We start from the raw sequence: 14277 nt of genomic DNA, 5'->3' as shown, positions 1-14277 counted from the left end.
GAAAAATACAGTAAATCTTTTAAATAATTACAGAAATCAATATGCGTATCAGAAGTTTTGGACTTGTCTCTTGAATAAAATCAAATATAGGAATCCAAAACTAGTTTGATCAGGCTGTTTTTCTAAATCACTGAGTTGAAATCTGAACTAAAGCTTGCGGTTTGGACAGATTCTTAGGCAAAAAACCCCAAGAAATGGAAAAGTGAAAGAAAATGAAATGAAGGTGTTATTTTTTTAAAAAAACAAAAGACTGAATCATGGCAGCAAAAGCAAGCAACAAGCAAGCATGAAGCAAATGTGAATGTCTTTTTTTTTCCCACCAGTAACTGGAACGGGTAAAATAAAAATGGATATTTTAAGTATCCTTGATGGTATTTTTATGTTCTCTTTATGATTATACAATTGTTTATTAAAATAAGTGGTGTGTTTCCTTATCTGCACACCTGTGTATGTTTTAACACTCAGCCTTATTGTGATATTGATAGTTTTATACGCAAAGACAGTTTCTTAGACTCTTAAGAATATGGAATGAATGTATTAAAAATAGAATACTTGGAAACCAGCCACTTGTATATTTTGGGGAGAGTTTATTGTCCAGGAAATATGATCTATATATTAAAGTAAACATTGTATTCAGGCCAGGCTAGGGAAAAAAATGCAGGAAACACTTCAGGAGGAATTGTTAAAGATAGGTATATGCAGTCTGTCACATACTCTTTTGTGTGTTTTTCGAGAGAGAGAGAGGGGGGGGAGGGAGAGAGAGAGAGAGATTGTTTATATAGAAAGAGGCTTGCTGGGATGTATTAATAATAAGAGAGTAAAATGGAGTTCTATTCGAGTGGGGCATCCTCCATAGACCAACTGACCTTTTCCCGCACAGCTGCCTTGAATTATTCGTCTGTCTTTTTCAAACAATATCAATTCTATTTTCAGACCAGACATTTCTCTCTCCTGTCACGTATATAACAGATTCATGGAAGCCATGTGCTGAAGTGATGTTCTCTATGCTCAGTGATGTGTCCTTATTTCCTGCCTTAATCTTAATCATTTAAAACAAACCCACATTTTAGACTCAAAGCAGCAATGTCTGTTCTGGTAGCCAGCATCCTCTGATTAGTATTTCCTCCTGAAAGCAAAACATCTTCCTTATTTTATTTGTTTATTACAGCAGCTGAGCAAAATAGGTGAATCTTTCAAGGTTATGTGGCAACTTTCTTCACTAGAAAACAGATTTGAAATAAATGGCTTCCTGTTCCAAATCAACCTGTCCACAGGGCCCCTTTAAGGCTATTTTTTTTCCTAATCACATTTTGAAAGGTATTTTCACATTCAGATTTTCACTGCCTAATAAAATTTGGTGATCATGACATCCACATACAAAGCCAGCATTAGAGATCAAGCACCAATAGATAACACTTTTCCATCATACATGACATAAATACAATATATCTTAATTTGATATGTTCAGCTATAAATCTCAAGTGAACAATGATATGATGAGTGATTAAATGCATGCTCCCAAAATATTATTATGAATTATCCTTTGTATAACTGATGGCTTTAAAAATACTTCAGGATATTTGATCAAAGTAATGATCAGTAGATATTTTTCTCTATAGACAGTCTAATCTATCTTCAGAGGCTGATGTCTAAAAGGAATGCTTTGAAGGTCTTTTAGTCGCTCTGAAGATATATTTGGTGTGCATAATTTTTGGAAGGAGTTATAAATTAGAGGAAGAGAAACTTCTTGGTTCATAGAGTGTGCTGATTTGTTTGTAGGGGTCCAGAAGGCATAGCTTTTGACTGGACAGGAAATCCAACTGAATATAATGGGGCTTTTGTAGCAGTTGTGTATATGAATATATTGTAAATCTAGAAAATATTACAAAGCTATTGTAAGAAACTTATATGTCCTTGCTAAGAAGAAACTAAACTCATCATTAGTACTGTAATTGATCTTACCACTCAAAATCTTATTGCAATGAGGTTTTTAAATCATGAACAAACTTGTTTCATATAAAGATGGTTTTGGGATCATCAGAAAATATTAAATATTTAATATAAAATTATTCTGTATCTATTTAAGGACCAACTATTTTCTTCTTAAAAATTGAATTTGGGCATTGTATTTTTTCCCCAATTTAAATTCTCTTTTCTCCTGGTGCGCAAGGGAACATATTTCTAATTTTATCCACAAATAAATTGTGAAGTAAATTGGGCTGAGAAACCCACCCAGTTTCCAGCAATAAGTGTGGAACTGAACCTGGATCAGTTCCAACATTTATGTTTTTCAGAGAACACAAATATAAATCAACTACAGGTAGTCCTTGACTTACAACAGTTTGCTTAGTGATCATTCAAATTTATAATAGCACTGAAAAATGTGACTTATGACCATTTTTCACATTTAAGACTGTTGCAGCATCCCCACAGTTGTGCCAAGGAAAGTCATAAAATGTGATCAGAATTAAATTGCTTGACAATTGACTCATTTATGATGGTTGCAGTCGCCTGGAGTCAAGTGATCATCTTTTATAACCTTCTGACAAACAAATGGGGAAGCCAGATTCACTTAACAACTGTGTTACTAACTTAACAACTGCATAGATTCACTTAACAACTGTGGCAAGCAAAGTCATAAAATGGAGCAAAATTTACTTAACAACTCTCTCACTTAGCAACAGAAATGTTAGGCTTAATTGTGGTCATAAGTCGAGGACTACCTGTATTAGAACTGTACACAACGTAAACATGTTCTCAGTTCAGGCATAGTTCTCAATAATTCCATTAATTTCTTTCAGGGTCTTTGGTGCAGCGATACTACTGACATCTACCCTCAACATGTTAATACCATCTGCTGCTCGGGTGCATTTTGGATGTGTCATCTTTGTTAGAATCTTGCAAGGTTTGGTTGAGGTATGGAACTGATGTGCAAACGCTTCTATGAACACCTTGATTTGCCATTCAGGTTCTCCTTATTATGCCCCTCAGTGAAATGCTACCGGTTCGGGCAGGTTTGCTGGGACCAGTAGTAAAAATTGCTTTTAAAAAGTTAAAAAATGCTTCCAACAATCAGGTGTGACAATCAGCTGTGCCGCACAATCGTCAGAACCTTTTTTTTTTTTTACTTTTAAAAAGCATTTTTTACTACCTATTCACACGAACCGGTAGTGTATGATCTACCTACAAATACTCTCAGATTTTATCATTTCTGCACTCATCCTTTGGGCCTTGAAGATCTGACTCTGCCCCATGTGGGTGGGGGTGTAATTTGGGGGGTGATTAATAGATTAGACAGACCCCACCTGCTCTCTATCCACACTTTGCTCCCTTTCTCTCCATCTTGGTCAATTGAATATTAACTGAATTTTAAATTTATGGTCTTTATTATTTTAATGTTTTATATGGTATTTTTATTGAATGATTGCAAGCCACTTAAGAGTCACCTTGGCGAGATGGGTGACATAGAAGTTAAATAAATAAATAATAAATAAATACATTCCCCCCCTTTTGTTTTACCCTTTTATTTACATGGCAGTTGTAGCATCTGTAAACCAAATAACCTTCTTCACAGGGTGTAACTTATCCAGCTTGCCATGGAATATGGAGCAAGTGGGCTCCTCCTTTAGAGAGAAGTAGACTAGCAACTACATCTTTCTGTGGTAAGTGACATCTCCATTATTTCACTTGTTTTGTATTCTCCTTTTTCTAACATACACTGAAATAAACTTTCTGCAGCTCATCTTCAATATTCAGACACACTGATTGGAGTAAGTTTTGTTTTCACAGAGAACAATTTAGAGTAGACTCATTCTGTTTGTTTGAACAAAAATTAAGAACTTGAGAACTTATGCTTGAATGCTAGATATTCTTATTCAGGTGAGGTCATTTGGATTTATCAGTCTGAATTAATAATTGTGGAAGAATAATGTGTTTTCCCGGTTTTTGTGTACTAACATACATGTCTGGAAATGACATTAAGTTAAGCCATTGTAACTGTGAGATTAAATTAAAGGATCTAAGCAGAGCATATAGATCGCAATATTAATACATTGAAGATAGTGTGGTATGTAGCTAAGATGCAGAAAGATGTAGGTTATATTCTTCCTTTAGTCACAGAGACAACTGAGTATTTTGAGGCCATCACTCCCATCCCTAGATTGGGAAATGGAAAAAAAAAATATTTATGTATCAATTTACACTGGGCAACCATGATAGTTTATAAGCTTCAATGAAGAGACTTTCATTTAGCAATGGATGAGATTCAGGTTGATAACAACAAAAACAATAATAATTAAAATGCTACATCAGCTTTCCAGCTTGACAAATAAAGACATGTGGATCCAAAAGAATCTGTTAAATATTCAAGGCTACTGTTTATTGGGTACATTTTTTTCTGGATTTAAAGGATGGTTATATGAACTATTTATCTGGTAACATTAAGATAAGATTGTGACATTATTTGTAGAGGTTTTTTATCTATTTTCAACTTCTTGTACACCTAAAGGAAACTGTGGAAAGTATGACCAAAATAATTCATATGGTCATTTTAAGATATTAGTGAACAGTTTTCTTAGAAACTAGAAAAATGTCTTTCAAAGGCATCCGATAGGAATCACAATGAGGTTCCCATCACATAATTCATAGCTTTGCATAATGATATCACTAGATACGAAATGCCACTGCCCCCTGCAGATACCCAAGATGCCAATGGGAATTAAATTTCAGACTTGATGCCATTTCAACAGATGTTTATAATTTACTCGTGTATTTTTATTATTATTCTTGTCTAGGATCCTATGCAGGTGCAGTCATTGCAATGCCATTGGCTGGGATTTTAGTGCAATATACAGGATGGTCTTCTGTGTTCTACGTGTATGGTATGATCTTTTCTTCTCATCTTGCTTTAGAAAAGAAATGTGGGAAAGTTAGCAACCATAAATATAATCCAACAGTCTTAGAGGAAGGATAAAGCATCCATTCAGGATTGCATCCAACAATGTCACTCTACCTAACAATGTTTTGAAATTCAGAGAAACAAGGAAAGGTGATTTTTGGCAACCCCTTGCTTATGGGTCCATCATCCTCAATGCTGTTCTGATTTTTTTCCTGGAACAAACTGGGGAGGGTGGGTGGAGGGCATAGGTTTGACAGCTCAAAGCCAGTTTTGGAATGCCAGATTATGACTCAAAATATGGCTGTGTTCTAATACTATATATAAATATAGCAGAATCAAGACGAGAAAAGCTCTGGGGGAATTTAGACAGAAAGAACATTCAAAATGGACAAATTGGATTGCCTAGAAATACAATTCCCCAAACAGTGGAATTGTTCAGAATGTCAAATTTGGCCTAAATGAGGACAGTGACTCAATCATGTTGCGCTTAATTCAGTGTAAAGCAGGGCAGGTTGAATTGCCATCCATGAACCTGATCTTCGGTTAGAATAATTTTTATGGAAATGAAGTTAATTATTGTAAAAGGCATAGCAAATTCTCAGTAACAAACTGTAGGGGAGCAGAAAGGACCTTTCTGTAATGTCCTTTTTCTGTTTTTTATCAAGTGGGATTTTTACTGAAAAATTGTGATAGCAATTGCATTTAGGGAAAAAAATGGTAGGTGGGACATTTCTTCTCTAGTCAGTAATTATTACAAATTTGAGATAACTCCAGATGAAGAATAATCCATCTTTGGAAGGCATAAAATGTTATATGATAATTGAACATTCCCTCCCAAATGTCTCAAATTTCATTCATGCAATATTTCCTAAGTTCTCTTGAGAGTCCAGTAATTTTCCAAGTGTTTTCAGAGATGTTAGGATTTGCAAAGTTTTGACCATTTTTAAATTAACATTGTTTTAAGAGGAGCAATTATATGAAACATGTGGATTTGAAGAATGAAACTAGAGATGAAAAAATTCTCCACAACTAATTCCCTTCATATGTTGATGATATGCCAAGGATCGGATTTATTTTTACCTGCTCTTTTCTTTTTCTTCCATGGTTTGGCTACAGTTCTCATTCTACTCCATCTCCACTATAAGATTCAAGTGTCAGGCCAAAATAGATAAGACCTGAAAGATAGTGCTCACCCCATTGTCCTTTATTTTATGCATTCTCTTTCATTTTGTGCAAGGAATCCATCGAATTGGATAGGAATTTTTATTCAGCTTTTTAAAGTGGTATTTTTCAGCTGGGCTGCTGTGGCTTGTATCCATTGTATTTGGAATCTTCTGAAAAGGCCTAAAACTATTCAATTTATGTTGGGAAGTGATGGTGAAGAAATGAACATATGACACATTTGCTTAACTTAACAGAAGGTTTGGGGTTTTTTTTTTTGGAAAAGCTGTGATCAGGAAGAATTTACAGGGTTACATCAGACTTTGCAACTGTACCCCCATACATGATTCTAGCAGAGTAGTAGAATCACTGGGGATTGCATACTTTCTTAGCCCCTTGGGGATTAAATACATTTGAAATAGAATTAAAATATATTCATAACCTTAGAGATATAATTTAGACAGTGTCTGTTTAGATAAAAATCAAAGTAACTTCAAGCAAGTGATTTTTTTAAAAACCAGTGTTTGCTTCTTGTGTTTCCATTTCAATTTGTCATCTTATTATGTCCAACAGGAAGTTTTGGCATTGTCTGGTACATGTTTTGGTTTTTGGTGTCATATGAGAGCCCTGCAACGCATCCTACAATTACAGATGAGGAGCGCAGATACATAGAAGAAAGTATTGGAGAGAGTGCTAATCTTCTAGGAGCAATGGAAGTAAGGATTTTACTACTGTGTGTGTTTCTGTGCAGACCTCAAGAAAAACAATAAGCTGCCAGCTAAATCAGGGACTGTACTAAAAATGAAGATGGTTTTATCTGAGCTATGTAGAACTTAATCTTGTTATAGTTTTTTTTTTAAATCAATTGCTATATTAAATCTTATCTTTTGGATTATCACTCCAGTCCTCACTTCAGGGTAAAGATCATGTAACACCAAGAATAATGTTAAAAGTTAAATAATAACAAAGTCAAGTTAGGGATTCTGTTGCTATGTATGTGATTTCATATATATATATCAAATCAAATCAAATCTTTATTACGGTCAAAGGCCAGTAAAATAAGTCAATGGAATATATATTCTATTTCTTTCCCTGATTTTCTTTTGTTTTTCATTGTGTTTCCCTTCACATATTTAATGCATAAATGAAAATAAAAATTATATTAACAATAACATGACAGATCATTTGTAGTGTGTATATACATATGTGATTGTGCTGAAGAACAATAATGACAAAAAATAGAGCCGATAAACTATGAAATCTAGTTTTAAAAAGAGTGGGAGGTAATTGGAATATAATTTTTCAAAATGTATTATATTGCTATATAAATGTATTATATTGTATACAAAATGTATTATATTGTTCATGGTGCTGTAATCCTCTCAAAATCTTCAGTTTTTCACACGTGCTAGTGAGAAAGCAGAAATGCAGAAGTGTGCAGAATAAGAATGCAGAATAGGTACGCAGTCTTATTGGAAGTCTCTAATATGTCCAAGAAATAACCAGCTGCTGTCTTCATTTACAGAAATACAAGACTCCATGGAGAAAATTTTTTACTTCTATGCCTGTCTATGCAATCATAGTTGCAAACTTCTGTAGAAGTTGGACTTTTTATCTTCTCCTTATTAGTCAACCTGCTTACTTTGAAGAGGTGTTTGGATTTGAAATAAGTAAGGTAATTTATGTTATTTTAAAAGAAACATGAACTCGCATATTGTAAAGGTTCTTGGACTGCAACATAAAATATATGGACCTTCTGAATACTCACCAGGCTTCCTATCCCACCATTTAAAAAAAAAAAATCTTATAAGTAAAAATAAACAAGCAAGAAGCTAGCTTTCTTTGAAGCAAAGTATTATCCTTAAGCATAATCTGCTTGTCGATGCTCTAAACTGCAGGTTTTTAAGAAGCGATTGGACAAACATCTGTCTGAAATGGTAAAGGGTTTCCTGCTTGAGTAGGGCTTGGACTAGAGGAGATCCAAGATCCCTTCCAACTCTGTTATTCTGTTATTCTATACCTTGTGAAAGGGATAGAGCTTGCAATAAAGAATGGCATTATGCTGTTTTAATTATTTTGATCAAGTTACTGGATTCTGCTGATACCACTAATTGATCCCCCGAGCCATGGTGGTGCAGTGCTTACCGGCAGAATGCAGTATTGCAGGCTAATTCTGCCGACTGCCAGCAGTTTGATTCTAACCAGCTCAAGGTTGACTCAGGTTTCCATCTTTCTGAGGCCGGTAAAATGAGGACCCAGATTGTTGGGGGGGCAATATGCTGACTCTGTAAACTATTTAGAGGGGTCGGTAAAGCACTATGGATCAGTATATAAGTACTATTGCTATCCCCCTGAACTTTAGCTCTTTTAATCCTATCCTTAAATAATCACCTGGGATCCTTTGTCAATTGCAAGATTCCAATTGGAAGTTCCTCCTACCTCGATTTTCAACCTCTGCAGAATATTTAATTTCCCTCATTATTTCTCAACTGTCAACTCTCTAGATCCAGGTGCCTAATGCTACTTAGAATGCTGCAACTGCAGCCTTAAAGTCTGCTAAGAGGCAGAACAGAGGCAGCTCCAATTCCTCTGCATAAATATTTTTCTTCGGTTCCTTGCCTACTACCATGAATCCTTTTTTAGTTCCATCAGCACCAAATTCATCTTTTGGACATACTGGGAATAGCAACGATAGAGGTAGATATTAAATATTTTGCTAAATTGATCTTCAGGGAGACAAGGCCTAAATAACAATTTGCAATCTTATCAACATTGAAATGCCGAGTTCAGATATTCTGAAAAGGTTCTAATTTATATTTGGTCTAGGACACTATTATCTGTTGCTTATTTATTATAAATAAATAAGCTTTCCCAGTATGTAGCTGGGAAAGTTGCTATAAATATTATTTTGTACTGTCATAGATAGACTCACTAGAAGCAGAAAGTCTAATTTATACCCACACTGGAGACATTTATTTTATTAGAAACGATCAAGATAATGTACCTTTAAAAGTTTCCTTGAGTTTATAAAGCCAGCCTTCCTCAAACTGGTGCCACGGTCCATACAGGTTGGGAATGATTTATATAGTCCAAGGCATTTGAATATTAGCAGTAAAGGTAGTCCTCAACTTACGACCACAACTGAGTCCAAAATTTCTGTTGCTAAGTGAGACAATTGTTAAGTGAGTTTTTGCCCCATTTTACAACCTTTCTTGACACAGTTGTTAAGTGAGTTGTTAAGTAGGTACCGTGTTTATCCAAAAAGATGACTCACCTTGAAAAGAAACCCTATCACGTTTTTGAGCACAGGTAAAAAATAAGCTAGGGTGGGGATGGGGGTGGTGAAGCTGCCCTACTTACCAGGCCTCACACACCCCGACACCTGCCTTGACTTCTTCTGCGGCCGCTTGCCACCACTCGCACACATCGCCCTGGCCTCTGTTTTGCCTTCAGATGCCTGCCGGAAGGCATCTTCAGCCAATAACAGAGTTCTGAAGCTCTGTTATTGGCTGCAGATGCCTGCAGGAAGCTCCACCCCCTATCCTCACCCTAGCTTATTTTTTAACATGTGCACCTCACCCCACCCCCTGCACCCAGGGGTGGTGGGGTCTTAATTAGGGCTAATTTTGTGGGTGGGACTTAATTTGAGTGCATACGCTCAAAAATGTCAATAATAAGAACCCTCCAAAAAGAAGGCCTAGCTGTTTTTCCGGGGGTCAAAAGAAAATAACACCGGCCTTCCTTTTGGAGAGACACGGTAACATGGTGGTTAAATGAATCTGGCTTCCCCATTGATTTTGTTTGTCAGAAGGTTGCAAAAGTTGATTGCATGACCCCAGGACATTGCAACTGTCATAAATATGAGTCAGTTGCCAAGCGTTTGAATTTTGATCACATGACCATGGGAATGCTGCAACAGTCATATGTGTGCAAAACAGTCGTAAGTTACATTTCTCAGGGCCGTTGTAACTTCGAACGGTCACGAAATGAACTGTTGTGAGCTTATTCATCTGCCCATTCCACCCCCCCAACAATCAATTTATTTTATTAGAACTCATTTATTAAAATTTCTGATTTTAGGTGGGAATGCTGTCTGCACTGCCACATTTAGTGATGACCATTATTGTGCCTATTGGGGGACAAATTGCAGATTTTCTAAGAAGCAGGCAAATTCTTTCAACCACAACCGTCAGGAAGATAATGAACTGTGGAGGTAAGTTTACTTGTTATTAAAAGCCTTATTGGAATGTCCTACAAGTACTGCACTGTATAAAATATCAAATTCACCACAGGTTCATATAAACCAGGGGTGTCAAACTGGCGGCCCGTGGGCCAGATGCATCACACACAGGCCACGGCCACCCCAGCTCTGCGAAGGGAAAAACCATCGCGATACGTCACATGATGGCAATGTGATGCATCGAGTTTGACACCTGTGCTATAAACTGATAGATCACCAAATTGATTTGCTTCTAACTGTTGTAAAATAAAAGTACCAGCATAACCAAAATAACCAAACGCTGAACATGAGTTTGGGTAAACTCTGGGAGACAGTGGAGAATGGGGGGGGGGGGAACTGGCATGCTGTGGTCCACGGGGTTGGAAAGAGTTGGACATACTCTATCGACTCAACAAGAAAAGCAGTTTCAAAAATCCTTGATTAATGCTTGAACCATGGTAGTCAGTCACCACTGCTGTTCATTAATATCTTGGAGAAAGAGTTAGAGTTAGGGTTAGAGTATGGTAAATAAAGTTCCTTTCCAGTTAACCTCCACTTGTGGTGAATTCATGGACACAGAATCATAGAATTAGAAGACATCATAAAGACAATTTAATCCAACCCAGTTCAGTGTAGTATTCAGTAAAGTATCTGATAGTTGGATGTTCGCCAACTGACAGAAGAGAATATATGTAGCTCAGGGCTGAACTGTGGGAATCTTTGGGGTTCTCTGAGCTTGGCTTATTGCTTGCATACGTTCCATTACCCAGCTAGATAACATCATCAGTGTGAATAAGTGTGGGGTTTACTGCCTGTTTATATACGATAGCTTGCCCTGCCAGTTTTGATGAAGACGTAGAGTTTTTATGATTCTTTGGCTGCTACACATTTTATTTTCTCTGTTTTAAGTTCATTCTAATGGTTGTATATATTGTATATATACTTTTCCTGGCAACAATATGGAAGCAGTTTATCATTGTCTTCTTCCAACACCTTTTGACTTTCCAATCTATTCTACAACTCTATTATTTACTGAAGTCTCTCCTTTATGTGCTAACCAAATTTACTCTGCTTAGCTTTTTGAAATAAGCTATGACTGGCTAGGTTCTGCTACCTAGCTGTACTAAATGCTCTGAAAAAACAATAAATACTATCAAGATTTTTTCCCCCCTAAGGCTTTGGAATGGAAGCAACCCTTCTCTTGGTAGTTGGATATTCTCATAGTAGAGGTGTGGCCATTTCCTTCCTTGTTCTTGCTGTGGGGTTCAGTGGATTTGCTATATCTGGTAAGTTAATTTCTTTATCAGTGTAATATCAGTGTAATATTGCTTAGCGCATTGTAAGCCGCCCTGAGTCTCCGGAGAAGGGCGGCATATAAATCAAATTTATATTATAATAAACAAGATAAGGTGAGAAATATATGCAGAGCTTAGCTTCTGGAATTCTTCTAACCCTTTTACTAGCAATGGTCATAGGAGGCCCAAGTAGACCATTATTTTCCTCTGCATGAAGGAAACTTCTTGTAACTGGATGAGATAACATGTTGTGACTGGATGTGAGTATCACTGTGTCTCTTACTTCCTATGTCTGCAGGAAAGCATGTGCTGCGCTGCACATACTTCATACTGGTGCATGTGGCTGACAGGAAGGAGTAAGGTGGGCTTAGAATAGGGCAGTCACCAAATTCTCAATCCACAGTTTCTCTGCAGTCTCTGGGCTACCTGTCAGACAAATTTTTCTTTGGCAACTTCTTCCATTATATGAATCTTTGGCCAACTTCTTCCATCATATGAAGCCATTAGTTCAACTGCAGAGAGTAATTGTGCTGATACATCCTGAATCTCTTTACATATTACTTTCCAGAATTCTGTTAGGTTTGGGGAAAAAAAAGAAAGAGCAAATTAGGGAAAACTCATGGAACACTATGGATGCTAACCATGGAAGTAATCTGTATTTCTTTATTTCATTTCTTGATGAATAACACATTGTATTGTGTGTATTTCTGTTTTACCTTCATGTTGCATCTGGATATATTTTGTATCAGGAAGCATAGAGTGAGCTGTATATACCCCACTCTGGAATTTATGAAGGAATGGCTTTATAATGGATCTTATGGAGAAATGGCATTTCTAGCCACTATCTGATTACATCTCTCATTCACATGTATCTGAGATGCTTTCTGCAGTGCCATCCCTATCTTTCTTTTGACAGCTGCTCCCGCTATGCCAGCTTTGGTCCTGTTCTTTCCATTTTGCAGAGTTATCTTACTGATAGACAGATAGATCCTGAGTTCATGACATTTAATTTATTTCCAACATTTTACTGAGTTGGAAAGAATATAATATAAGAATATGGATCTAAATGAACATAATATTATCTCAAAGTTTACTATGAATACTGTTCTAACCATAATAAAAAAAACAAATATTTAGCAATGTATTATTTTTCTATCACTCTGTTAACAAGAATGATTTTATATTACAGGATTCAATGTCAATCATTTAGATATTGCTCCGAGGTATGCCAGTATCTTGATGGGGATTTCAAATGGAGTTGGAACATTGTCTGGGATGGTATGCCCTATAATTGTTGGAGCAATGACAAAAAACAAAGTAAGTTTTACTACATTACAGTTTCCAAAATTAGTTTTAGTTATTATTAGCCTTGAAAAAAATAGTATTCATGTTCAACCTGATCAAATTGATTATCACATGTCACAAGTTTAAATGGTGTAAGTTCACATGTTATATTCCACAATAAAAGCGTATTCTTACTAGGTTTTTCATCTTATGATGATAATTAAAGTCCATACTGGTGAATAAGATGAGAAATAAGGATAACATTCATTGGGTATTCTATTTTAAAATATAGCTACAATTTTATCCTTATTTTCTCTTAAGATTTTTCAAGTTTTTCAAGCTAGCTTTTGCTGTTACCCCTTACTCCTTAAAGTGCATTTTCTTCTTCCTTTGTACAATAGTTAGATACAGTTCCATACTTCCTATAAAAATCATTATAAGCCAAAAGAATCCTTCACAACTATTTTGATAGTGTGACCTGAACTTTCTATGCTATTCTGATGGCCCCATCTTTTTTGTCCTAGACACGCGAAGAATGGCAATATGTCTTTCTTATTGCTGCTTTGGTCCATTATGGTGGCGTCATATTCTACGGAATATTTGCTTCAGGAGAAAAGCAACCATGGGCAGATCCTGAACAGACCAGTGAAGAAAAATGTGGCTTCATTCACGAAGATGAACTTGATGAAGAAACAGGGGACATTACTCAGAATTATGTAAATTACGGTACCACTAAATCTTATGGTGCTACAACCCAGATTAATGGTGGCTGGCCAGATGGCTGGGAGAAGAGAGAAGAATTTGTACAAGAAGGAGCACAAGACTCATATAGTTACAAGGAAGGAGAGGATTATTCATAACAGGCCTATGCTGGGTATATTTTGTAGTGTTTGTGATTTATTCATTGTGATTGTTTACGCACGCGTGCACCCATGGACACAAATGTGACATAAACATGTAAACACATATCAGACAAGAAGGTCTTACTATAAAAACCAAGAAATACTACCATTCAAGTGCAATCTGTATGAGTCTGTGACATTTCATCACTTCCATTTGGGTGTCTCCATTCTATAGAGTTTTAAGGGTTATCTGGTCAAAACAACACAGGAAACTAGGTCTTCGCAGTATAAAATGAGTGGAAAACTCAAAATTAAGGAAAAGCACAACTACCATCCAAGTTGGGACATCAAATGTTCAGTTTAGAAAGCCAAAACTTCTTGATCATTTAAAAATGCACTTACATATTGTATTGAAAGAGAACAAAACATTGATTGTGTGGAGGTTTACTTGGTACAATGTAAGAAATGTATGGTTGGTCAAAATTAAGGATTTCTTATCGAGTAAGACTTCTATTTTAGCCCCAGTTCAAGTCCTTTAAAGAGAGTTAAATTGGGACTTTACAGAGAAGTCTAAAATAT

The 14277-nt window shown here is 36.1% G+C and overlaps 1 protein-coding gene across 1 annotated transcript in view; it reads left to right on the top strand.

Moving 5' to 3' along the window:
- The window catches only part of SLC17A6 (solute carrier family 17 member 6), a 57082-nt gene extending 43366 nt beyond the window's left edge, over positions 1-13716 (top strand). The window contains exons 4-12 of the mRNA XM_070957548.1: positions 2802-2916; positions 3575-3662; positions 4794-4880; positions 6632-6774; positions 7584-7733; positions 10139-10271; positions 11453-11563; positions 12762-12889; positions 13381-13716. Of these exons, the coding sequence (XP_070813649.1) occupies positions 2802-2916; positions 3575-3662; positions 4794-4880; positions 6632-6774; positions 7584-7733; positions 10139-10271; positions 11453-11563; positions 12762-12889; positions 13381-13716 (1291 nt within the window). The remainder of the gene's footprint in view (positions 1-2801; positions 2917-3574; positions 3663-4793; positions 4881-6631; positions 6775-7583; positions 7734-10138; positions 10272-11452; positions 11564-12761; positions 12890-13380) is intronic.
- Positions 13717-14277: the final 561 nt, after the last annotated feature.

The sequence above is a fragment of the Pituophis catenifer genome, unplaced genomic scaffold, assembly GCF_029215685.1.
Source record: "Pituophis catenifer annectens isolate HBS135680 unplaced genomic scaffold, rPitCat1.0.hap2 SCAF_1, whole genome shotgun sequence".
Classification (NCBI taxonomy): domain Eukaryota; kingdom Metazoa; phylum Chordata; class Lepidosauria; order Squamata; family Colubridae; genus Pituophis; species Pituophis catenifer.
Note: the sequence above shows the minus strand (reverse complement) of the source record. Positions and strands in the feature narration are given on the sequence as shown.